We start from the raw sequence: 24,466 nt of genomic DNA, 5'->3' as shown, positions 1-24,466 counted from the left end.
TTTTCCACATGTAACGAGAATTTTTTTCTGCTGGAAATACTTTAAGTTTGAACTCATTTTTGAAAACAGTTTTATTTACTTATAAACAATGTAACAAATGAACTTTTTTTAACTATTAACTACTAAAAACTACTTCTTGAGATATTTTGCACATTTCCCTACAGAGCTCGGTATAATCACATAAAATTACATTTATTTTGAATCGTTATTTTCATTCTCATTCCCAATAAAATCTCCAACCAATCAACATCACCCCGGCCATCAAAGACATCTTGGTTTACGGTAATCAAATCAAAAAATAAAAGTTTCAGAAATGGGTAATTCTCTTCCAACTCACACGAAATCGGGATGCGTGTTTCTAAAGGGTAACTTTTTTCCGTGATCACGAATCCGAAGTCCGTTTTTAATATCTCGTGACGGAGGGCGGTACGACCCCTTTTTTTTTTTTTTTTTTTTTTTTTTAAAACTTCATCATCCCGGTACGAGAATCGAACTCACGACCTCTGGATTGGAAACCCAGCACGCCGTTAGTCGAAACTCATCCCCTACCGGTCAGTATTCCCAGTGAGCAGATTTGCTCTTTGAAGGGATCTGACTTTGCCGAGCCAGACAGGAATCGAACCCATCACCTTCCGCTTACAAGGCGAAACCCGTAACCTCACGGCCACGGAAGCTCGGACCCCTTCCATTTATACATGCGAAAAAGAGGTGTTTTTCAATAATTTGCAGTCTTAAACGGTGATGAGATAGAAATGTCAAATTGTTTTTTTATTTAAAATTGTACGCGATTTGATGGTGTACTCAGAATTCCGAAAAAAACACTTTAAAAAGTTTTGAAACTCTGCCGTTTTCCGTATCTCGACTGTAATTTTTTTTTTTTGAAACATGTCATTTTATAGGAATTTCAATGTACTTTTCGAATCTACAGTGACTCAAAAGGGTCATGTTTTCATTTAAAACAAATTTTATCATTTTAAAATTTCGCGTTTTTTTTCTAACTTTGCAGGTTTTTTTAGAGTGTAATAATGTTGTACAAAGTTGTAGAGCAGAAATTTACAAAAAATGATATAAAACATATTGCAACCATTTCTAGACTTAAAAAAATAAATTAATGTCTAATAATCCAGGGTTTTCTGAAGCATTTATTACTTGCCAGTCTGCCGAATAATTGCTCCAATTATTTGGTGTTAATAATAAATTACATTAATTACTTTAAAACTTTAATTGCGTAACATATTTAATAACAAAATAATCTTAAACTATGAAAAAAAATTCTTAAAAGCAAGAGAATGACTAAAAGCTTTAATTTTGGTCCGAAGTTTTAAACTGTGTAAGTAAAATTTTTTCTCAACAAATATGGATTTTGTAAATAATACTATTATTGTTTAAGGAAAGAGTTTCAAGTTTTTACATTGAAAAATAACCAAAAGCTTCCGACAAATCTTAATTTGAAAAATGAGGACAAATTTACAATTTACCAAAATTGAAACTTGTGAACAAAAAACTTAAAATTTTGAATCACTTGTCATGGTTTTTACAGTGCATTGAAAAAAGTGTTATTAAATACATAATATACTTTTACGGTATTGTAAAACAAAATTTAAAAAAATGGTATTGTTTACTGGTTAAAAATTAATATCAACGCAGTAAAATGAATTTAAAATTGTTTTAAGGTGAATGCAAGTCAAATTTCATTGACATTTTAAAGATAAAAAAACCGCTTTGGGTTTTCGAGTCAAACATTTTTATAGATCATTTCTAATTTCAAATTGGATTTATGCATTATAATTACGTTTAAGAATATTTTCGTTTTCTGTTTTCTTTTTTTGCAAAAATTATGTTTTTTTTTCTAAAATTGTAAATTACCAGTTATTATGAGAAACTAACTTTTAGTAAAAGATCCAAATTTAAAAAAAAATATTGTAATATTTAAGCAGGAAAAACCCAAACTGTGGATAAAAAACAGCAATTTTAACATGATTTTGATCAAAGTTTCTGAATATTAGTCGATTTTAATTCCGTACAAGATAAAAATTATATTTCAAATTAAAAAAAATTGTGTTTGTTTAAAACATTGAAAAATTGTATTTGAATCATTTTTAACATTGAAACTGTTTCTTCAAAACTTCGAACTATAAAAACATAATAGCTTATTTTGAATGCTTTAAAAATCATGTTTTGTTATCTCCGCTCTTCAAAAATATTTTTTTGGTTTGTCTGTCAATTTCTGGAGATTGTGATAAAAATATTAAGTCATAGCTATTTTAAATTTTATTCAAAAATAAACTTTAAAATGGCTATAACTTAAAAACTGTGCTAATCAAGATCAATTCGATTTAATTTTTTTTCAAATTAGTTACAATTTATTAAAAAGGAAAAACAAGGTAAAATTTGAATTTTGAATCAATTTTAGTTTATTGAAACATTTTCTCTGGGTAATAAATCATGACGTTTCCTTTTGTTATTAATCAGCCTCACTAATCACACAAACTTTTTTTCGTAAAATCGCGATAACTCGTGATGTTTATAAGCAAACCCCTTATGTCTATATATCAATTTTTTTTGTAATTGTCTGCTCTACAACTTTGTAGAACATTGTTACACTCTAAAAAATAACTCTGCAAAGTTAGAAAAAAACACGAAATTTTAAAATGAAAAATTTTGTTCTGAATGACCCTTCTGGGTCAATGTAGATTCGAAAAGTACATTAAACTTCCCATAAAATAACATGTTTCAAATTTTTTTACAGTCGAGTTACGGAAAATGGGAGAATTTTTAAAACTTTTTTAGTGTTTTTTTTTTTGATGAAAAATAGGTTTTTTTGGAATTCTGAGTACGCCATCAAATCGGGCGTCTAATTTTACATAAAAGTCCCTTTGACACCAAATTTCTATCTCATCACCGTTTCAGGCTGCAAATTATTGAAAAACACCTCTTTTTTCGCATGTTCAAAAATGGAAGGGGTCGTACCGCCCCTCCGTCACGAGATATCAAAAAACGGACCTCGTATTCATGATCAGGGACAAAAGTTACCCCTTAGGACAAAGTTTCACGCAAATCGAAGAGGGGTCGGGGCAACTGCTGTGTGAGTTGGCGGAGAATTACCCATATACATTCCCAAAATTTTTGGTTCAGAAACAGCTTGGTTTATTTTTCTAATGATTCTACTTATTTTCTTCACCGAAAAAAGTTAAAAATTTCTTTTTTTTGTAATTGCGACTTTTTAAAGTCATAATCTTTTGATCTTCTATGACTCAGCTACGTTTAAATTTTTTGACATTTCCTATCATTCTACTATGGCAAAATTATCCACATATCATCACAAAATATAACAGTGCTTAATAGTTTATTTTAGCACTCATTTGAGTTTCAAGTTATTTTGGCACTCAACAAGTTCAACCCTCAACTGTGCAACCGTTTCACTGAAAAATTCTATTCAATGGGTTTTTTTTCGGAATTGCAGAAAATGGTTTATGCAACTAGTTGAAAACACTTTTTTCAAGCACTTTTCATACGACCCGTGCTGAAAAACCATCATTTTAACACTTGTTGTATGAACTACGATTATCATTCAGTATAAAAAGGAATAAACCACTATCAAAGTAAAAAATACATTCCAATCCTGAAAATCTAGGTCAAACCCTCCAGCCGTAAACAAAGGCACTCCACACTACAAACTGTACAAGGGCTTAAAAACTGTTACACAATTGCTACAGATGTCAGGTGGCGCAATAAAAAACCAGTAAAGAGTGAAAACCCTGGGAAAAATCTTCTCGCCCTTACGGCAACAGATTAATGCACAGCAGACTCAATTTGCACTTCAGAGCGGGGTTCTCCCTCTCTCTCCTTCTCGTTTGATGTCGACCAGAGATTCCCAAGCTCATCTCTCGAGATCTCGTCGCCTCCTTCAGTGGCAACATTTACCGTCGAGTACCAACATCGTTCCCAGCAGCCATGGTTCAAACATTAAATCAAGAAAACGATGATGACGAAGGTGATGATTTGCATAAATATTCTACCTGGTCCCCCCCTTCACTCTGTGGGGGGTGGGGAACCTAACAAGTCATACATTCATAATGAAAACAGGCCTTTCTTTCTTCCCCACCCAGGGGTGCTTCCATGCATCCTGCTACTTCTGAACCACTTTTATAAGGATGAACCTGGCTGTACACCAGAAGATGAGAGATTTTCGCCCCCCTTTTCTCTTTTATCCTAGTTGTCTCCCCATGCATCCCAGAATATATAAAAAAACGCCCTGGTTTTGGCTTCATTGGACGTGCAGGATTTTCCCTCCAAAAGAATTATGAATGGAAAAAAGGAAGAAAAGCTCTGAAAAGGATCCCCTTTCTCTCACTTTTTTTTGTTGCTTTTACGTTCATAACGTGTACTCATCGAGATGTAATGACTTTGCCCGTTTCATATTTCATAGTAATTATGATTACACCTCTTTGACGTGTCGAGATGGAAAGCTTTTTTGTTGTGAGAAATTCCCTTTGAAATGGTGAAGACTGGTGCTGCTCACTTTTTGTCCTGTTTAGTAGTGTAATGAAAACGAGCAGAAGAGTATTTTGGCATAAAAAAATACGTTGAAGTTGTTACATTTTGAGTTGAGTTGAGTTGAGTTGAGTTGAGTTGAGTTGAGTTGAGTTGAGTTGAGTTGAGTTGAGTTGAGTTGAGTTGAGTTGAGTTGAGTTGAGTTGAGTTGAGTTGAGTTGAGTTGAGTTGAGTTGAGTTGAGTTGAGTTGAGTTGAGTTGAGTTGAGTTGAGTTGAGTTGAGTTGAGTTGAGTTGAGTTGAGTTGAGTTGAGTTGAGTTGAGTTGAGTTGAGTTGAGTTGAGTTGAGTTGAGTTGAGTTGAGTTGAGTTGAGTTGAGTTGAGTTGATTTGAGTTGAGTTGAGTTGAGTTGAGTTGAGTTGAGTTGAGTTGAGTTGAGTTGAGTTGAGTTGAGTTGAGTTGAGTTGAGTTGAGTTGAGTTGAGTTGAGTTGAGTTGAGTTGAGTTGAGTTGAGTTGAGTTGAGTTGAGTTGAGTTGAGTTGAGTTGAGTTGAGTTGAGTTGAGTTGAGTTGAGTTGAGTTGATAACTGGATGTTTTAGCAAACCATAGAAACACTCCAAATCGAGTTTAGCTTATGGCTGAAAGCTTTTAAAAACTGTTTTCCAAGAAATCTTCAAAAACTCAAAAACTCCACGCGCACTCAAGTCGTCGAGTGTACCTTGCGTTGATGGACGTCCCTATGGGTGGGGGGAACGAAAATGAGTCCCCGTCACGTGGACATCACACAGAGTGAGTGGCTTTTTTTACGCTGCGCTTTTCGCTCATCATAAAAATCACGTTAAAAGGTTTTTATTTTTTCTTGTCAGTAACCACTTGCACCACCACCACAACAACCTTCCCCCACCCTTCATTTTGCTGTTGTCTATCTTTCATGTTACATGGGAAAAGACGCACACACACATACTAACACAGCAAGAAAAAAATGCTCGAGTTTACTTAGTGTCCTCTTTTTCCCTAAGGCCCCTCCTGAGTGCTTCTTCTCCCATAGACGTTTGTCCGATTATGAGAGTTCTCGTGTCGTCCCCCCGATGCTGCTGACCTAAGAGCCTCTCGGTTTGGTTGACAAGTCGACAGTTAGTAGCAACAGCAGCTCCTGCCTGTCCGCAAGAGCTAAGGGAGGAAACTTTTTAAGCACAAACCAGCAACGTGAGGGGCATAAAGTGCAGTCCAATTATCTGTGGATTACGGAAGAACCTCTTTCGTCGCAACGCACATGCACAAAACTGGGTCTGGTTTTAAGGGGGGAGGTAGGATGTTAGAGAAAAATAAAATACAGGATTGTTGGAAAATAGAGAAAACTTTTTAAAAAATTGGAGACTTTTTCCAGGAAAATGATGGTCAAAAATTCATAAATTAAAAAAAAACTTGGAACATAAAATTCGACTAACTTCTTCCCAAAGTTCCAAAACGGCATCTCCTGGACAACATTCCTTATTTTCATTCCAGCCAAGTTGAAGTGGCCTCCTTTTTTTCATTTTGCTTGCGGGCAAATTCTTGCAAAATACTTGAGCTCCTCCAGCCTGTGCGCGCACGTCTAACGTCCAACACACAGAAAAACTTGAAAATGAGGAAAAACCCGGAAAAACCTCAAGAAGATTAAAAGGCTTATCGTTTACGACGGTAAACCGAACGAGAAGAAGAGCAAAAATTCCACTCGTCAGCCCCACTTGAGTCTGCCTGCGCACCCTGCCATTAATACGCTTATCGTCGACGTAACACTCGCGTCCTAGAAATTAACTCAAATAATTTTCTTCATTTTTTTCCACCTACTTCCAGTGGCCTACCTCAACCTGGGCACGTCGCTGATCGCCCTTGGGCGCTGCCAGGAGGCGGCCACCGTCCTGCACGAGGGCTCCAAGCTGGACGGCACGGGACTGCGCGATCGGGCAGCCCACGACAACGCCCGGATCGGGGCGCTACTGCAGCTCGGCAACCTGTACGCCGACCAGGGCAAACTCCAGCGGGCGCTGGCCGTGTACCGGGAGGCGCTGCACATCCTGCCCGATCGCTACCCGCCACAGGTGAGTTGAAACGGATGGTTTTCTCCTGGGAATTTTAGCAAACGGAAATCGTGGTTGTTCCAATCGAACTTTTTTTCGCAAAAGATTCACCAGCTGTTAGAAAATTGATTTCAAAATCTTGATATAACCACTCACTACTAAAGTATCTAACGATGGTAGCTTTCAACGTCTGCTTTAACACTCAAACGCTCGGGTAGTCATTTGACTCCTATTTTTTTTCTTAGAAATCCCATAACTTTTGATAGAATTGACCAATTTGGATGCTTTCGGTTGCAAAAGATCCAGATTTGTCTATATTTTGAACTGCCAGATGGGGGACAAATGTGGTCCATTTTTACCGGAGATATTCCGGATTCTGTTGGGGTACCTCGGCCCTCCTATATGGGTATTTGGCCATTATAATAAAAACTTTTCAACAGAAAAATTTCGGAAATGATGCAAAACTACAAGGCATCATCCTAATACATCATCCTGCAAAAATAATTGACATGGTTAAGTCCTACGGGGCAGCGGAGCCGGTTCCAGTTGGGCAACAATTGACATCAGCTCAGTGAACCGTTTCCGGGTAGAACCTGTTCCGGTGCCCGAAGGTCTTCAGCATGTCATGTATCTATGCAGGATGATGTTTTAGGATGATTCCTTGAAGTTTTGCATCATTTCCGATTTTATTCTGTTGAAAAGTTTTTATTATATTGGCCAAATATCCATTTAGGAGGGCCGAGGTACCCCAACAGAATCCGGAATATCTCCGGTAAAAATAGACCACATTTGTCCTCCGTCTGACAGTTGAAAATATAGACAAATCTGGATCTTTTGCACCCGGAAGCATCCAAATTGGTCAATTCTATCAAAAGTTATGGGATTTCTAAGAAAAAAAATAGGGGTCAAATGACTACCCGAGCGTTTGAGTGTTAAACTTGTTTTTCGCACCCCCTTGCCATCCCATTCTAGCCACTGTTGAGTATTGGAAAACCGGCAGTGTTGGTTGCTAACTTGGTTAAGCATTTTAACACGTTTACATTGTGGCACTTGGTTGCAATGCCCTGAATGGAATGCAGTTGAAAAAAATATAACATAATTATTTTAATTGTATTATAATATGACATAAACAAGAAAAATCTTAAATAAATTATCTCAATGTAAACAAACCATTGACAAACTTGACATATATTTTATATTAAATCATTTCAAAAACAATTTGAATCACGAGCATAATGCACTTATGATAGCTTCCTCACTCTTTACTAGGAATGGGACAAAATTAATTCTGAAATAATTGACATTTCATTTTCAGAGCAGGATTACTGGCTTCCTTAAGTTGAGAAGGCATATCATATACTTCAGGAGTATTCCAGATTTGAAATTAACCCTTTTCTTATCAGTTACGTAAAAAATGTTATTTCATTTAATAATATTGAATTTGATGACACTTATTAAAATATTAGTTTTTTTTTACTGTTTTCAAATTATTGAACAAACTTAAAAACTTTGAGCTTTATTTATTTACGGAATAGTGATTGAAGTGCATAATGTCTAAATACAGTTTTTTGCATTTTCTCTAAGATAAGGTTTTAGTCCTTCTCGGAAAATGAACTTTCTAAAACAGTGTTTCTCAACCTTTTGCGATCCATTCCCCCCTTGACTGATTTGCAAGAACTTCATTCCCCCCCCTTATTTTTAATTTACTGGTATCAATGCACAAACATATTTTTTTTTAGATTTGCAAAAAGATTACAGTTTTCATAACAAAAAAAACTATAGAAGGTATTTGAAAACGTTTTATTTTAATTTAAAAAAAAAATGAAAAGCCACTATTCTGCGCTTATTTTCGTTTAAATTACAATAAAAAAAAACAATTATAAAATATTTACAAATATTTAATAAAATAATAATTATCTGCGGCAAAAGACAGATTACTCTAAAAAATGTGAAGAATTCAAACAAACTTAAATAATATTTGAAAAACTTTTTGTCAACTGCCAATTATTTAATAAAACATTCTTGTTAAAAAGTGTACAAAAATCTCACAGAAACCAGCAAATCTGTCACAAAAAAAAATCTGCTTGAGTTCAAAAAAATACAAATACCTCAGAAATATTTAAAAAAAATCATTTTATTGTTTCAACAAATGTCAAAATTCACAGAAATTGAAACTTAAATTACTATTTTTTGGGAAAAAAACAAATGTTGTTATTACTAATCAAAGAAACTGGAAGTTGCAAAGAATGATTCAAATAATGATTCAAGACATTGAATTTCTATTGAACCCTCATTCCCCTCCTAGAATGGCCAAATTCCCCCCAGGAGGAAATTCTTCACCGGTTGAGAAACACTGTTCTAAAACAACTTTCGTAGACCTACCTTCATGTGTACATTATATCTTGAGTTTTTAATTCTGCAAAGTTAGAAAAAACACGATAATTTAAAATGAAAATTTTTGTTCTAAATAAAATAATTACCTATCCGGGTCAATGCAGATTCGAAAAGAACATTAAATTTCCCTTAAAATGACTTGTTCCAAAAAAAATACAGTCAAGTAACGGAAAATGGCAGAGTTTTTAAAACTGTGTGTGTTTTTCTCGATTAAAAATACGTTTTTTTCGGAATTCTGAGTACGCCATCAAATTGGGCGTCTAATTTTACATAAAAGTTTCTTTGACACCAAATTTCTATCTCACCACCGTTTCAGGCTGCAAAGTATTGAAAAAACACCTCTTTTTTCGCATGCTCAAAAATGAAAGGGGTCGTACCGTAGGACAAAGTTTCACGCAAATCGAAGAGGGGTCTGGTCAACTTTTCCCGATTTCGTGAGAGTTGGTAGAGAATTACCCATATGAAAATTTTGAAAATTTTTCCTATGGGACGAAATTTCGCTTATTTTAATCTTGTTATGTTCTATGTCCACGTGGACATGATTAATGGTTCAAATCATATAATTTCTTATGAGAAATGATGCATATAACATTTCCTGTAGAACGCAAAATGATTGGAAATAAGCGAAAAAAGTTATGAAGTTTTTATTGGAATTTATGAAATTTACTGTGGAAATTGTGCACCCACTTACCCAAAAACCGCAATGTTTTTTTTTTATTAAATTCAGTGTTTTAAAGAATTCTCTTTTAAGAAATGTTTCTGGGTTCATTGAGCATACAAACCACTACAGAAAAGTGTAATTGGTTGAGTTTTTTTAAAGTAATTCATGATTATATTAGATTTAAATTGAATCAATAATTTTTGTGTGTTTTGGGTATCAAATGTAGGGGAACTATACCCTTTCTCAGCCTATTTCTATTATCGGCCAAGCAACTCTCCATTGTTGAAACATCTGAAAATGTTGATTTAATAGCAGAAACGGCAAAAGTGATGAGAATTGGTCGAACGGCTTAGTGTGATTAAAATGGGTATATTTCCCCTACGTTTCCATTTTTTTCACATTTTTATTAGTCTCATTAAAACTTACCGGATATCTCGAACTTATTTTGAAGTCTGATGATAATATTGGAATGTAAAAAGATTTAAAAATTGTGGTTTGGTTTATTAAAATATTAAATTTATTGTATATTTATTTGTTTCAAATTAGGCAGCCATTTTTTTACATTAAAAGCTCTGCTATTTTAGATCAACTTAGTAGATTTGCATACATTTAAACTTGTTACTGATCTATACACAAAATGTATAACATAAAAAATTGAAAATGCTATTTCAATTTTATTTGTCCAAATGAACACAAAAATGAACAGAAGGCATAGAAATAGAAGCCCTGTTATTGTATCTAAACTGCAGATCTCAGTCAGATAAACATTTATCATGTGGACCATGTACTCACGAAAAAAATTATGAAAATATAACGAAAACGGTACATTTTATAACCAAAAAATAACAAAATATGTTGATTCGGATAAAATCTCAAAATTAAAAAAAAAGTAACTTAAAGTTGAGCATAAACCCAACTAATTACACTTTTTCGTAGTGATTTGTTTACTCAATGGGCCCAGAAACATTTCTCGAAAGAGAATTCATCAAAACACAGAATTCAATTTAAAAACATTGCGGTTTTTGGGAAAGAAAAAGACTTCATAACTTGTTTCTTCTATTTCCAATCATTTTGCGTACTTCAAGAAAAATGTTTCCTGCCTCATTTCCCATAAGAATTGAAATTATATGAACCAGAAATCATGTCCACGTGAACTTAGAACAAAACAACATTGAAATAAGCAAAATTTCGTCCCTTAGGAAAAATGTTCAAAAACTTCAAATGATGATAACTTTAATTTTTCCCGACAAAAGATTTTCATTCACACCGTAAATGAAAGGGGATGTTCCAAACTTTCATATGCATTAAATGGTTTTCTTGCTATTTCTCAAAAAATACTACCCCCAAAAAGACCCCGTGACCCTGATTTAACAAAAAAAAATATTCAAAAATTTGTCAATAATATTTTTTGTAAATTTGTTACAAACATATCAAACCTTTTTCAATGTCTATCTTACCAATCATTACAAGAATAGCTTAAAAAAATCTAACATCCAACATTTGTCGTCTGTAACAAATCTATAATTGATTGTCCTATGATTAATACTTTGAATAATACTAAAATTCGAATGAAATCAATCAGCTAAATTTTGAAAAAAAAAAAATCTGAAGATCTTATCACAAAAAATTGGTTCCATTGAGCAGATTGTAAAATCAAATCAGTATTGTATAATATTATAAAATTAGAGAAGACAACAAAATTGATAATTATGAATGCGAATGGATGTGGTAATTTCAAAGAGAAAATGCTTAGATGCTCATCTCAAATTTTTTTTTTTATAAAATCCAAACATATTATTTACAGTTCCCCCCCATTCGGGACCCATATCGGAAGCCAGAGCCGGTTCGATCCGATGGTTAGTCGTTTACACTTTGGCCGCCCTGTTAAAGGAGCGGGGAAGGTGGAGGAAGTTCCAACCAGCACACTTTTCTTTCACACCCACTCACAAACCCAAGTCAAGTTTCCGTTTAGCCCGTCCATCGTCACCCTGCGTGGCAATCCTTTCGTCCGCCGGCTTCGTGGCCGGCCAGGACCGACGACGACCGGGTCGGGGCTTTTACTACCGGACCAACCTATAAATAGGATATTTTATTAGACCTGTGTTAACGGCGTGGCGTTTTCGCTATCATGTAGTTTAGTTTTATTAGCGAGAGGACAATTTCTTTTCCTCGGCTTGTTTTTATTTGCACTTTCTTTCTTCCCTCCGAGCGTCTACCTTTGGTTGTTTCCTTAATAAAAATGTGTGTATGTGTGTGTGTGTGTGTGTGTGTGTGAGTTTGTGTGTGTAAACTGATTCGTTTATTTTATTCTCGTGACTATTCGTTGCTAATTTTTACGGTAATCAAATTGTCGTTTACGACGGAATGAGCCGGAGAAATGTGTGTTTTGTGCAATATCGTTTAAGCTTTCGCTGTTTGCTCCCCTCCCTTCCTGTGCCACGCTGGGCTGACGAGCTTTTGTGGTGGACTGCTTTTTTACGTGGTGAGAACAGGTCACGCTTTTGACGACCACGACCAAAGCACGGTGGAGATTTGATCTTTGAACGTGGATTACTATATGTTTTATTTAATAAGGTGGCCTGTTGGTTGATAAACACTGATTTAAACTTTTTTTGTTCGTTGTTAAAGGGTGACGATTCTCTTGATTTCGAACTTCCTGGGAATCGAGAGAGGAATTTTGAAATTTCCCGGGAGTTGATTTTGTTTGGCAAAATTCTTGATTTGCTGACAGAAACCAAAGGTTTTAAGATAAATAAATAACATTTGTATAAATTTAATATCATCAAGTAATTGTTATCCAACACAATGAAAGTGTAATATCGACATTTGAATTACTTTGTGGAAAACTATCTTCCCAAATCTGCTGGTATAAGTTCAATTCAATGGCTTGTTGGGACTCAAAACTGTACCGAATTTTGTTTTATTTTTCAATTCTAAATTCCCACTAAATGAGTTTTCCTGTGTTTAAAGAATTTGTCTGTGTCGTGGTTGGTGCTGGTAGACATCCAGAGTTGTTTTTTAATAGGTCCTATAAACATATGAAACCCAATAGTTTATTGGACATTTTCAAAAGAAAACTCTAAACATCAACTTTTCATTTGATTTTTTTATACTCAAACAAAAGTTTAAACATAAATTTAGATCAAGATCAGGATTATTTCTATTAGACAATAAAAAAATTTAAGCAGCATTTCAAAGTAGTGTTTTCGTTTCAACTGTTATTAAGTAGTAAAGGAATATTTACAGTTAAAGGAAAGCTGAATTAAACATGAACTGTAGGCTTTCCTAAGTAAGTAAAAGTAAATCTTTCCCAGTTCCTGAGAGGAACACCCTTGAAGAGTATCGGGGCCGGCATTTACAAAGCGGATTCAGTGGCAATTTCATTCTCAACTTAATTTTAACATGATAAGGATAATGTTAACATTCCATAGGTCGCCTCCCTAAGGTGTCGTGATAAGGTCCAGCTTGTGACGATACAATACCTTCCCTTTACTAAGCAATCGAATCCAGAAGGGAAAAGATCACCAGTTGTGTTGGTCCGAGCCGGGATTTGAACCCCGATCCACTGGGCTACGTGGCTCGGTCTGGCCTAAACATTGTTAAAAATGCCATGAAAAAATCGCGTGATCAGACAAATCTCGTCTCGAAAAATGCCACCGGGATCGTCTGGGATCAATTTTTATTTTCACTTTCTGAATTTTCAAATCAAAATAGCATTGGTAAAATTGAATTTAAAAATGTATGGAATTTAACTATTCGTTTTTCGCTGATTTGACTTTTAATATTTTGCCTCAATATTTATAAGTATCAAAATTCCCGGGAGTCTCAACCAAATTTCCCAGGAATCGAGAGGCTCAAAAATGGCCAATTTCCCGGGAATTCCCGCTCGTCACCCTCTATTTACTGTTTAAGTTTTCTCAAAATAATTACAAACTCCATAACAAATTCTGAAAACTTATTTCAAAATTAACAAAGATGTTTAAATGATCAGTTCATCTCCAATTGATACAACTGGCATATATGTTTTAAGTTAACGATTATAATTATGATGAAATGCTCTAAACCGTAGTTTAAATCAATCGTAATAATCATATTTATAAAATTCCTAATTGGTTTTGAAATATCATGGCAATCAGAGCAATAGACAATCACCTATGGAACATTTTCACATTATATCTTTTATTAGAAAATGGTTCTCAGAACCCTATGAATTTAAGAAATTTGAAGAAAATGTAATAATTTGGAAAATAATTTAAAATTTTCTCGAACAAAATATAAAACATGAAAAATTTTAATAGTTAAAGTTTTCTTTATGAAATTTTCTGCTCTTTCTGAAATGTCTAGCATTGAATTTTTCAGCTTTTCAAAAAAATCTTCAATTCACATTTATTGAAAATCAAGTTCGTTTCCAAGGATACTAGATGACACCAGTTAAAACAGCATCTTATTTTTTTAACTTTAATTTTTACAGGGTTAAAATGGATAAAAATAAACATTTTTATGCTTGTTTCTATTGTGCAACTGTCTCCGGAATACTAATATGATAAAATTATTACCATAAATGGGATCTAAGGGATCCCCCGAACAAAAATAAACAAACAAAAAATTTACAAAAAGTGAAAGTGTCTATTTAATGTGTTTAACTGTCTTACCCAAAGCGTTACCTGTGTCAGATGATAGTTCCAGATGGTAGTCCAGATTTTGTTGAATTTTTAAGCCCATTTAGATGAATTTTGAATTTTGAAATTTTGTCAAAGTTTGCCCAAGTTACCAGCCTTTTTAATATTTTTTAAGTTTTTGAACCATAAAACATTCTGTCCCAATTTGCCCCACTTCCCACTGACCTAGAGAGCTCATTTTTTGCCAGATGCCTAGTTTTATATGTACAAACAATCCCTGAAAATTTCAGGCATTTTGGTGAGGGCCCATACAAACGGGTTATGTCCTGTTCGTGGACTCGCTCTAAAATAAAATCAAAATAAATTACCTCTTTTGAGAATTTATTCAATTCAATCCTTGACAATATTGTGGATTTCAGAGTGACTTCCGAATAAGAGATTGAGATTTAGAATTTTTAAAGGCAAATTACCTGGAATTAAATTAAAAAAATAACCGTTTGTTTGAGTCACGGTGTGTTTTTTAGAACAAATTAATGATTAAAAATTGGTATGTCTGATATTTGGCACCGTTAAAGAAGGGCTCTTACCCGACATTTTCGTCAACCAACAAGGGCAACTTTTTTTTAGAAGTTTTTATTTTTTTATTTTTTTATATTCTTCAGAAAAGTCGCTGAAAATCGGTATTTTTATGTTGATATCACTCAAATTTCTTATAAATATTCCTTGGAATACTCTTATTTAGTATATTTGTCCAATGTTTGACATCCAATAAAAAGTAGGAGCGGCCGTGGCTGACTGGTTACGGTGTTCGCTTTGTAAGCGAATGGTCCTGGGTTCGATTCCCATCTGCTCCCAACGAGAAAGTATAGGGAATATAAATCTTGAAACTCTGAACATGTACGAAAAATCAAAGTCGCTCGAGTCGGGGTTCGATCCCCCGTCCTTTGGATTGGTAAGCAAAAATGCTAACCACTAGGCCATCGCGACTTGGTAAGCTATGACTGGAATTAGGAATACTGTTACCACCATCAACTATATACGCGCTGGGTCCTTGTCCATTTGACAAGGGTTCGGAAGTTCTAAATAACGTTTGAATCCGATTGGTCCAAACGTTCTTCAGGGCGGAGCTTGTCGACAAAGCTGAAGTACCTCGCGCTCGGCTAGCCAGCGTAGAAATGGGTCACCGAAGCTCGGCAGAGCTAACACCTTCCAAATGCCTATGCGAGTTATTTGCATGTATAGAATGAGAGCTAAAAATACATGGAAACAACTCAATTTGTAAGAAGCGACCGCGTGGTCCCGTTTAGTTGGTTGCACACACACACACACACACATGTTTGACATCCAATAAAAAGTATTCGATCTAAATTTACCAGATTTCTAGCTTTTTTTTAAATTACCCCATTATCCAAGTCGGAAACCCTAACACTGAAAACAGATCTTTTCTTTGTATAATTTGTCTTGAGAATACTGCAACACATTGCCCGGATACAAAGGAGAATGGGCGAATTTGGTCCAAGAATGTACACGAACGGGACCAACTTTTTTCGAAAGATCTCGCCGAGACATGAAAAAAAGTCTTCTGGACCAACTCTCTAAACCCCGGGGTTCAAAAGTTACATGCTGTTGAAATTTGAGTATTTTGGGTTAAAATGTACAAAAAAATCGTATTTTTGCTATTTCTAAAATCATTTATAAAATCTCTGTTTCATTATGGATTTCGATTTTCTTGACTTCATTCGACGCGTATCAGCAAAAACTATAAATTCTGATATGTCTTAGCATGATTGAAGCATGATTTCTCTTGTTTTTAACCGTTTGAACCGTTTGTGCAAGAGGCATCCCATAGAAACAAGTCGAAACTTCAAGGTTTTGAAACCGGATCCGACCCAGACTGCTTCAGTGAGTATGGAAGGCTTCAGTCCAATGTTGTAACAACTTATTAGGATGGTCTGAGTCTTCCGAGAACTCCTTGGCGTTAAGACCGGTGAGTCTACCGCCGTAACAAGCAAGATGTCGGCGGTTTTTGACCACTCATCATACCCGCATGGCTTCAGTGAGTATGGTAGACTACTATGCTGATGTGTTGGAGTGTCCTGGGTTCTCCTAGGACTGCCTGGAGTTAAGATCTGTGGGTCTACTACCGTAACAAGCAAAATGTCGACCGATTTTGACAACGGAACATACCCGCATAGCTTCAGTCAGTATGGTAGACCTCTTTGTTAATGTTTTGGGATGTCTGTGGTCATCCTAGAACTCCCTGGAGTTATGATCTGTAGGTCTACGGCTGTTACAAGGACTCCATGGAATGGTCCAGAACATCCCAACATAACAGCAATACAGTCTGCCATACTCACTGAATCTTTGCGGTTATGATGCGCGGTTAAAAATCGTTGACTTTTTTCTTGTTACAGTGACCCAAATATCTTAACTCCAGGGAGTCCTAGGATGACCAAAGACATCCCAACACATTAACAAAGCAGTCTACCATACTGACTAAAGCTATGCGGGTATGTTCCGTTGTCAAAACCGGTAGACATTTTGCTTGTTACGGTAGTAGACCCACAGATCTTAACTCCAGGAAGTCAGTGTCTTGCGAACCTTCGTGGTGAACGGACACTAGAGCTGCGGTATTTTTTACTACCTAAGCTCAGAGTTATTTCAAAACAAAATTCACAGTCTTTTTAAAGACTACCTGAGTTATTTTCCAAAATTCTAAACAGTCTTTTCAAGACTAACCCCGCCTGAAATTTTGTTGTATTTTACAAACGAAGCCATCTTTTTAAGAGAACTTTGCTTGCAAAATGCGTCAAAACAAAGGTAAACGCAAATCTTCTGAAGATTTGGTCGTTACGTCGGTGAAGCGTTTGAACGCTAAACCGGCTAACGGAAACAGAAAAAGAAAACAGCCTCTTCTGAGGTCTGATTCTGATTCTGAATGTGAGGTCAATCCTCCAATTCCATTGACAAACAGTTTCGGTGTTTTATCCGAAACTGATGACAAGGAACCTTCTCCTCGTACTGAGCCTTCTGCCGTCGAGAAACGAGTAAAGGCTCCGCCAATTGTTGTGACTTCCGTCTCCGATTTGGCCAGCTTTCGAACGCAACTGAAGAATTGCAAGGAAACTTGCAATTTGAAGGTTTCGTTCCAGCTTGGTCGAAGAGGAGAATGTCGCTTGTTGACGGAATCTTTACAAGATCACCAAACTTTTGTTGGTTATTTGAAAAACCACAAACACAATTTCTACACGTATGAGACCAAGAATGCTCGGCCATTCAAGGCGGTCTTGAAAGGTCTCTCCAACGACTTGTCGGTGGATGAGATCAAAAACGAACTTAAGGTGTTGCTTGGCTTTGCCCCATCCCAAGTAATACCGATGAAGAAAAAATCAAACGGGAATATTTCTCGCTTTGGTTTGACTTCACAATTTTATCTGATTCATTTCAACAGAAATGAAATCAACAATTTGAAACTTTTGGACAAAGTTCAGTTTTTGTTCCATGTACGGGTAAAGTGGGAGCATTTTAAGAAACATGGCGGTAATGGCCAGAATCTGACCCAGTGCCGGCGTTGCCAGGCATTCGGTCACGGTACTGATCATTGCGCCATGGTTCCAAAATGCATGGTTTGCGGGGATTCTTCTCACGACAAGGACAATTGTCCCGTGAAAGAAGTCACCCAATTTAAATGTGCAAATTGTGGTGGAAATCACAAATCAAATTTCTGGGATTGCCCCATCAGAAAAAAGGTTTTGGATTCTCGTGCTAAGCATCAGCCGAAATCCAAACCGAAATTTTCTCAAAGTCAGGTTGTACCTGCATCTTTAAATCAAACGTTCGTGCTGTCTCACTCGAACAATTCTAGAAATACCCCTACCGTGGAAAAGTTAGGTAACAACAATGGCATTTCTTATGCTAACGTCGTTTCGGGTTCGGGTTCATCCACGAATTTTAAATCCTCTACCAATCTTTCTGAAATTGGGCAGGTACCTCAAATCTCATTTGAAAATTTTTCTGCTGGCAACGCTTTGGGATCTTCTGATCTCGGCGATGTTACGTTTGAAAAAATGACTTTTTTGCAAAACTCACTGTTTGGTTTGATTCAAACAATGAGTAATGCTACATCCATGATGGAAGCAATCCAGATTGGATTAAAATTTGCGAATGATGTTGTTCTTACCCTGAAGTTTAATCATGGATCTAAGTAATTCCATCAATATTATGAATTTTAATGCTCGCTCTTTAAAAGCGAAAGAAAATGAATTTTTCAACTTTTTACGAGTTCATAACGTGCATGTTGCTGTTATAACCGAAACATTTTTAAAAACTGGCACTTATTTGAAAAGTGATCCAGATTATAAAGTTATAACTAATAACCGAATGAATCGAAATGGCGGTGGAGTTGCAATAGTTATCCACCGTAGTATGACTTATAGCACGTTACGTGACTTTAAGTTAAAAGTTATTGAAAGTTTGGGCATTGAACTTGAAACTTCTTTTGGGAAAATTATGATTGCAGCTGCATATTTGCCATTCCAATGCACTGGGGAAAATAAAAATTATTTCAAAGGGGATTTGAATAAACTTACTCGGCATAGATCTCGATTTTTGATCATCGGTGATTTTAATGCCAAACACCAATCTTGGAATAATTCAAAAGTAAATTCCAATGGTAAAATTCTGTTCAGAGATTGCACTTCTGGTCTTTATTCGGTTTTATACCCGAATGGGCCAACTTGCTTTTCTTCTGTTAGAAATCCATCAACAATTGATTTGGTGTTGACAAATCAAAGTCAGTATTGTGGTCCTTTAGTGACTCATGCTGATTTTGATTCTGATCATCTTCCTGTAACTTTTTCACTTTCTCATGAAGCAGTTACCAGACCCAATAGTTCTGTGTTTAATTACCACAAAGCTAATTGGGACAGGTATCAGCATCATATTGAGAATAATTTAAATCATGATTTTGTTTTAGAAACCAAAGCTGATATTGATTCAGCCTTGGAATCTTTAACTAATGCAATTTTGGATGCTAGGAATATTGCTATTCCTAAAGTCCAAGTCAAATTTGATTCTCCCATTATTGATGACGATCTTCAGCTTCTGATTCGTCTGAAAAATGTTCGCCGAAGACAGTATCAACGTTCTCGTGATCCTGCACTGAAGCGAATTCAAAAAGATTTGCATAAGGTTATTGACCACAGATTCACTCTCCTGCGAAATGAAAAGTTCGCAAGAGATGTCGAACAAATTAAACCTTATTCCAAACCTTTTTGGAAACTTTCAAAGGTTCTTAAGAAACCTCAAAAACCCATCCCTTCTTTAAAAGATGGTGATAATATTCTATTAACTAATGGGGAAAAAGCTCAAAAACTTGCTCAGCAGTTCGAGAGTGCTCATAATTTCAACTTGAATGTTTTGAGTCCTATTGAAAATCAAATTTCAATAGAATTTCAGAATATTGTTGAACAAGAATTTTCATCAGATGAAGTTTTTAATACGGATCTGAATGAAATAAAATCTATTATCAAAAAATTTAAAAATATGAAAGCCCCTGGTGAGGATGGCATTTTTTACATTTTAATTAAAAAATTACCAGAAGCAACTTTAAGTTGCTTGGTCAAAATTTTCAACAAATGTTTTGATTTGGCATATTTTCCCAGTAGTTGGAAAAATGCCAAAGTAATTCCGATTTTGAAACCGGATAAAAATCCTGCTGAAGCCTCAAGCTATCGGCCCATTAGTTTGCTTTCATCTATTAGTAAATTATTCGAAAGAATAATTCTCAATAGAATGATGATGCACATTAATGAAAATTCAATTTTCGCTGATGAGCAGTTTGGATTTCGCCTTGGGCATTCAACTACTTATCAGTTGTTGAGAGTTTCAAATTTAATTCGAAGCAACAAATCTGAGGGCTATTCTACTGGCGCCGCTCTTCTAGACATAGAAAAAGCATTTGACAGTGTTTGGCATAAAGGTTTGATTGCGAAATTGAAAAGGTTTAATTTTCCGATTTATATCGTGAAAATTATTCAAAATTATTTGACGGATCGTACTCTGCAGGTATGTTATCAGAATAGCAAATCTGATCAACTACCTGTACGTGCTGGCGTCCCTCAAGGAAGCATTTTGGGTCCAATTTTATACAATATTTTTACTTCTGACTTGCCTGATTTGCCCCCAGGATGTCAGAAATCACTTTTTGCTGATGACACAAGCATCTCCGCCAAAGGCAGAAGCCTTCGTGTCATCACAAGAAGATTACAAAAAAGCTTGGATATTTTCAATTCTTATTTGAAAGAATGGAAAATAACTCCAAATGCTGCAAAAACTCAACTTATTATTTTCCCTCACAAACCAAGGGCTGATTTTCTTAAACCAAAAAGTCATCACATTATAAAGATGAATGAGGTAAATTTAAAGTGGGAGGATCAAGTGAAATATCTTGGACTTGGTTTTGACAAAAACCTTACTTACAAGGATCACATTGAAAGTATCCAGGTTAAATGTAACAAATATATTAAATGTTTGTATCCACTTATAAACATGAATTCTAGACTTTGTCTCAAGAATAAACTGTTAATTTATAAACAAATTTTCAGACCTGCCATGCTTTATGCTGTGCCTATCTGGACAAGCTGTTGCTTAACCAGGAAGAAAAAACTTCAGAGGATTCAGAACAAAATTCTGAAAATGATTCTGAAACTTCCTCCCTGGTTCAGCACCAGTGAACTTCATCAATTAGCCGAAGTTGACACTTTGGATGTTATGTCCAATAAGATAATTGATGCATTTCGACAAAAATCATTGCAGTCTTCAGCTGCATTGATCCGCTCTTTATATAGTTTATAAGTTAGTTTTAAGGTATCCCTTTTCCCTTTTGTACATGTAGGACCTCCTACATTTGAAATCACTGAATAGCGAAAGCTACAATATTTCATAAATAAATGAATCGTTTGTGATTGGACACTCAATAATATTTTAACTGAATGAATGTACATGGAAAAGAAATTTGAATAAATATAAATTAAAAAAAAAAAAATAAAAAAAAAATAAAAAAAAAAATAAATAAAAAAAAAACTCCAGGAAGTCCTTGGATGACCCAGGACATACTAACACATTAGCAAAGTAGTCTACCACACTCACTGAAGCTATGCGGGTATGATCAGCGGCCAAAAACCGCCGACATCTTGCTTGTTACGGCGGTAGACTCACCGGTCTTAACGCCAAGGAGTTCTCGGAAGACTCAGACCATCCTAATAAGTTGTTACAACATTGGACTGAAGCCTTCCATACTCACTGAAGCAGTCTGGGTCGGATCCGGTTTCAAAACCTTGAAGTTTCGACTTGTTTCTATGGGATGCCTCTTGCACAAACGGTTCAAACGGTTAAAAACAAGAGAAATCATGCTTCAATCATGCTAAGACATATCAGAATTTATAGTTTTTGCTGATACGCGTCGAATGAAGTCAAGAAAATTGAAATCCATAATGAAACAGAGATTTTATGAATGATTTTAGAAATAGCAAAAATACGATTTTTTTGTACATTTTAACCCAAAATACTCAAACTTCAACAGCATGTAACTTTTGAACCCCGGGGTTTAGAGAGTTGGTCCAGAAGACTTTTTTTCATGTCTCGGCGAGATCTTTCGAAAAAAGTTGGTCCCGTTCGTGTACATTCTTGGACCAGCTCCCATACAAATTTGCCCATTCTCCTTTGACATTTAAACAATGCAAACAATAAATTATTTTATTAATGAGCTATTTATAACTTTTTTTTTCGTAAAATCGCGATAGCTCGTGATGTTTCCAAGCAAACCCCTTATGCTTATTTATCTTTTTTTGTAATTGTCTACTCTACAACTTTATAGAACAATGTTACACTCAAAATAATAACCTTGCTAAATAAAAAAAAAGTGGAATTTTAAAATGAAAGTATTTGTTTAAAATGAAAATATGTAGATTCGAAAAGTACATTAAATTTCCCATTAAATGACGTGTTACAATTTTTTACAGTTGAGTAATGGAAATTGGCAGAGTTATTTAAACTTTTATAGTGTTTTTTGATGAAATATATGTTTTTTCGGAATTCTGAGTACGCCATCAAATTAGGCGTTCAATTTAAAATAAAAGTCCCCTCCCTCTTTTTTCGCATGTTCGAAAATTGAAGGGGTCGCACCACCCCTCCGTCACGAGATATAAAAAATGGACCTCGGATTCGTGATCAGGGACAAAAGTTCCCCTTAGGACAAAGTTTCACGCAAATCGAAGAGGGGTCGGAGCAACTTTTCCCGATTTCGTGTGAGTTGGTAGAGAATTAACCTTATATGAAAAACAAAAAGTTGCAAAGAAATATGTTGGTTTTATATAAATTATGAAAAAATGTAAAATTATGATTTAACATCTGAATATCAAGGACCAAATCAATATCGACGCTTATTCAAAAAATCTGATATTTTCACTGAACATTTTTTAAGTTTTTCATATTTTGGTGAGAGAAGACCATTACAAAAGTTTAATATTTAGTTCGGACATGTTTTTTGATGATTATTGAAAAAGCACAATTAAAAACCGTTATGATTGCTCATCCGGACTCCAGAGTGTAAAACTCATATGCATTCCAGAACCCGAACAAACGGAACGTTGCGGCCGCATGTCCTGCTGCTCTAATATGCATCCAAACCCTCAAGGGTAGAAACACCACGCAAGAGATAGGACTACATCATTTGTGAAAAGAGAACCTCCCCCCATCCGTGTACGAATTGCCGTGGCATGTTTTAATAACGAGTGGTGAAAAAAGCAGTAAAAAAAAAACTGCCGAGTTTTATTAAATTCCTGCTGACTAGAAGCATGCCCGTTGCCCGATCCTCCCTCTAAGCCGTCCAGCTTGCAATCCATCTTCCTGGGATCTGTCTAACAGGGACGAGCGCCGGCACCCGGGGAAGGTCGGATTGTTTTCCCATATCTTGCTGCTGGGCTGGTCCTCCTTTGGGTACGTTTTAGAGGACGACGACTACAAGGACGACTGTGTGTCCGCCAGGACGATCCTCGCCCAGGAACATGCAATGCAATGTGTGCATCTCATATGAAATAAGTTTGTTCGCCGGGGTTTTGCTCCGGTTTCCGCTTCTCGGCCTGAAGGGGGGCCCAGGAGCGGATATTATTTCATATCTCACACGCTATTCGTAATATTAATCCATCCGACCGTTTTGGAAACTGCGGGATTGAGCGTTGTGAAAGTGGTCAAAATGGTGCCATTGCTGTTTGGAATCCCTGATGTTCTTAGTAAAATAATAAAATTTATTAAAAATTTTAGCAAGATTTGTAAAATCTAAAATTACTACCATTTTTATCATAAACTATTCCAATGTGCCTTCCAAAAAAGCGCTTTTCAAATATGCTTCAACATACCCACATATGAATGAGCTGTTCCACCATCAACCCGACAAACCCTTCCCTTCCCCGAGCACGACGAGTCAAAACTGCACCCACGGTGAGGAAAAGCTGCACATCAAAATTGTTTCATCACCACCAGCTCAGCGCAGCTCGGGAAATGCCGAAATCGCTGAAGCACACGGAAGCAATTTTGGCCCGAGCTGCAACGAAGGAAAAACTCCTCATTCATTTTCAAATCCTGCCACCAACCACCGACCACCTTCGCCACATGTATGCATTCATATATTTTTAGCATTTTTGTGAAATTGAAACACTATTTCCCAACAGTGGAAACCATTTTTGGCCGCCGCGAACCGGACCAGGTATGTCTTCGGGGGGACGAATGGGTTGGTGGTGGGGGTTGGCAATAATGTATGCACCCTATAACGAGCATGACTTTCTCCCGCTGCTTTTGCATGAACATGGAAATAAATTCTTCCGTTGCTCATCGCAGTGAACCAAAGTGGCGAGGAATGCGATCCGACCAGATGTCGATGTTGCAGAACTAATTTTGAAGCTTAATGAGGATGTAGCTGAGATTCGTCTGTACGATTATTGCGAAAGATTTGATATTTAATACAAGCCAAAACTGAATCACTTGCAATTCCACAATTTTCTCATAATAAATTACATGACATATCTTTAGAGTGCAAACCGACTCAACTTTAATTTCACATCAAGTAATTCAAGAAAGACTAAACACTATTCCGGTACAATTTGTTTATCGGAAAATGAAACAAATGTATTCTTATTTGTTCACGCAAACTTAAGAAGCCAAATCCTCCGGTTGTGCTGCAAT

The 24,466-nt window shown here is 35.8% G+C and overlaps 1 protein-coding gene across 2 annotated transcripts in view; it reads left to right on the top strand.

Annotated features, from left to right (window-relative positions):
- LOC120422038 (protein O-mannosyl-transferase TMTC2-like) overlaps positions 1–24,466 on the top strand; it is a 496,233-nt gene that overhangs the window by 447,811 nt on the left and 23,956 nt on the right. For both annotated transcript variants that reach the window (XM_052708782.1, XM_052708783.1), the window contains exon 8: positions 6,330–6,574. In XM_052708782.1, coding sequence (XP_052564742.1) covers positions 6,330–6,574 — 245 coding nt within the window. The remainder of the gene's footprint in view (positions 1–6,329; positions 6,575–24,466) is intronic.

Source organism: Culex pipiens, chromosome 2 (assembly GCF_016801865.2).
Source record: "Culex pipiens pallens isolate TS chromosome 2, TS_CPP_V2, whole genome shotgun sequence".
Taxonomy (NCBI): domain Eukaryota; kingdom Metazoa; phylum Arthropoda; class Insecta; order Diptera; family Culicidae; genus Culex; species Culex pipiens.
The sequence above is the reverse complement of the archived record's forward strand: the minus strand, read 5'-3'. Positions and strand labels throughout refer to the sequence as shown.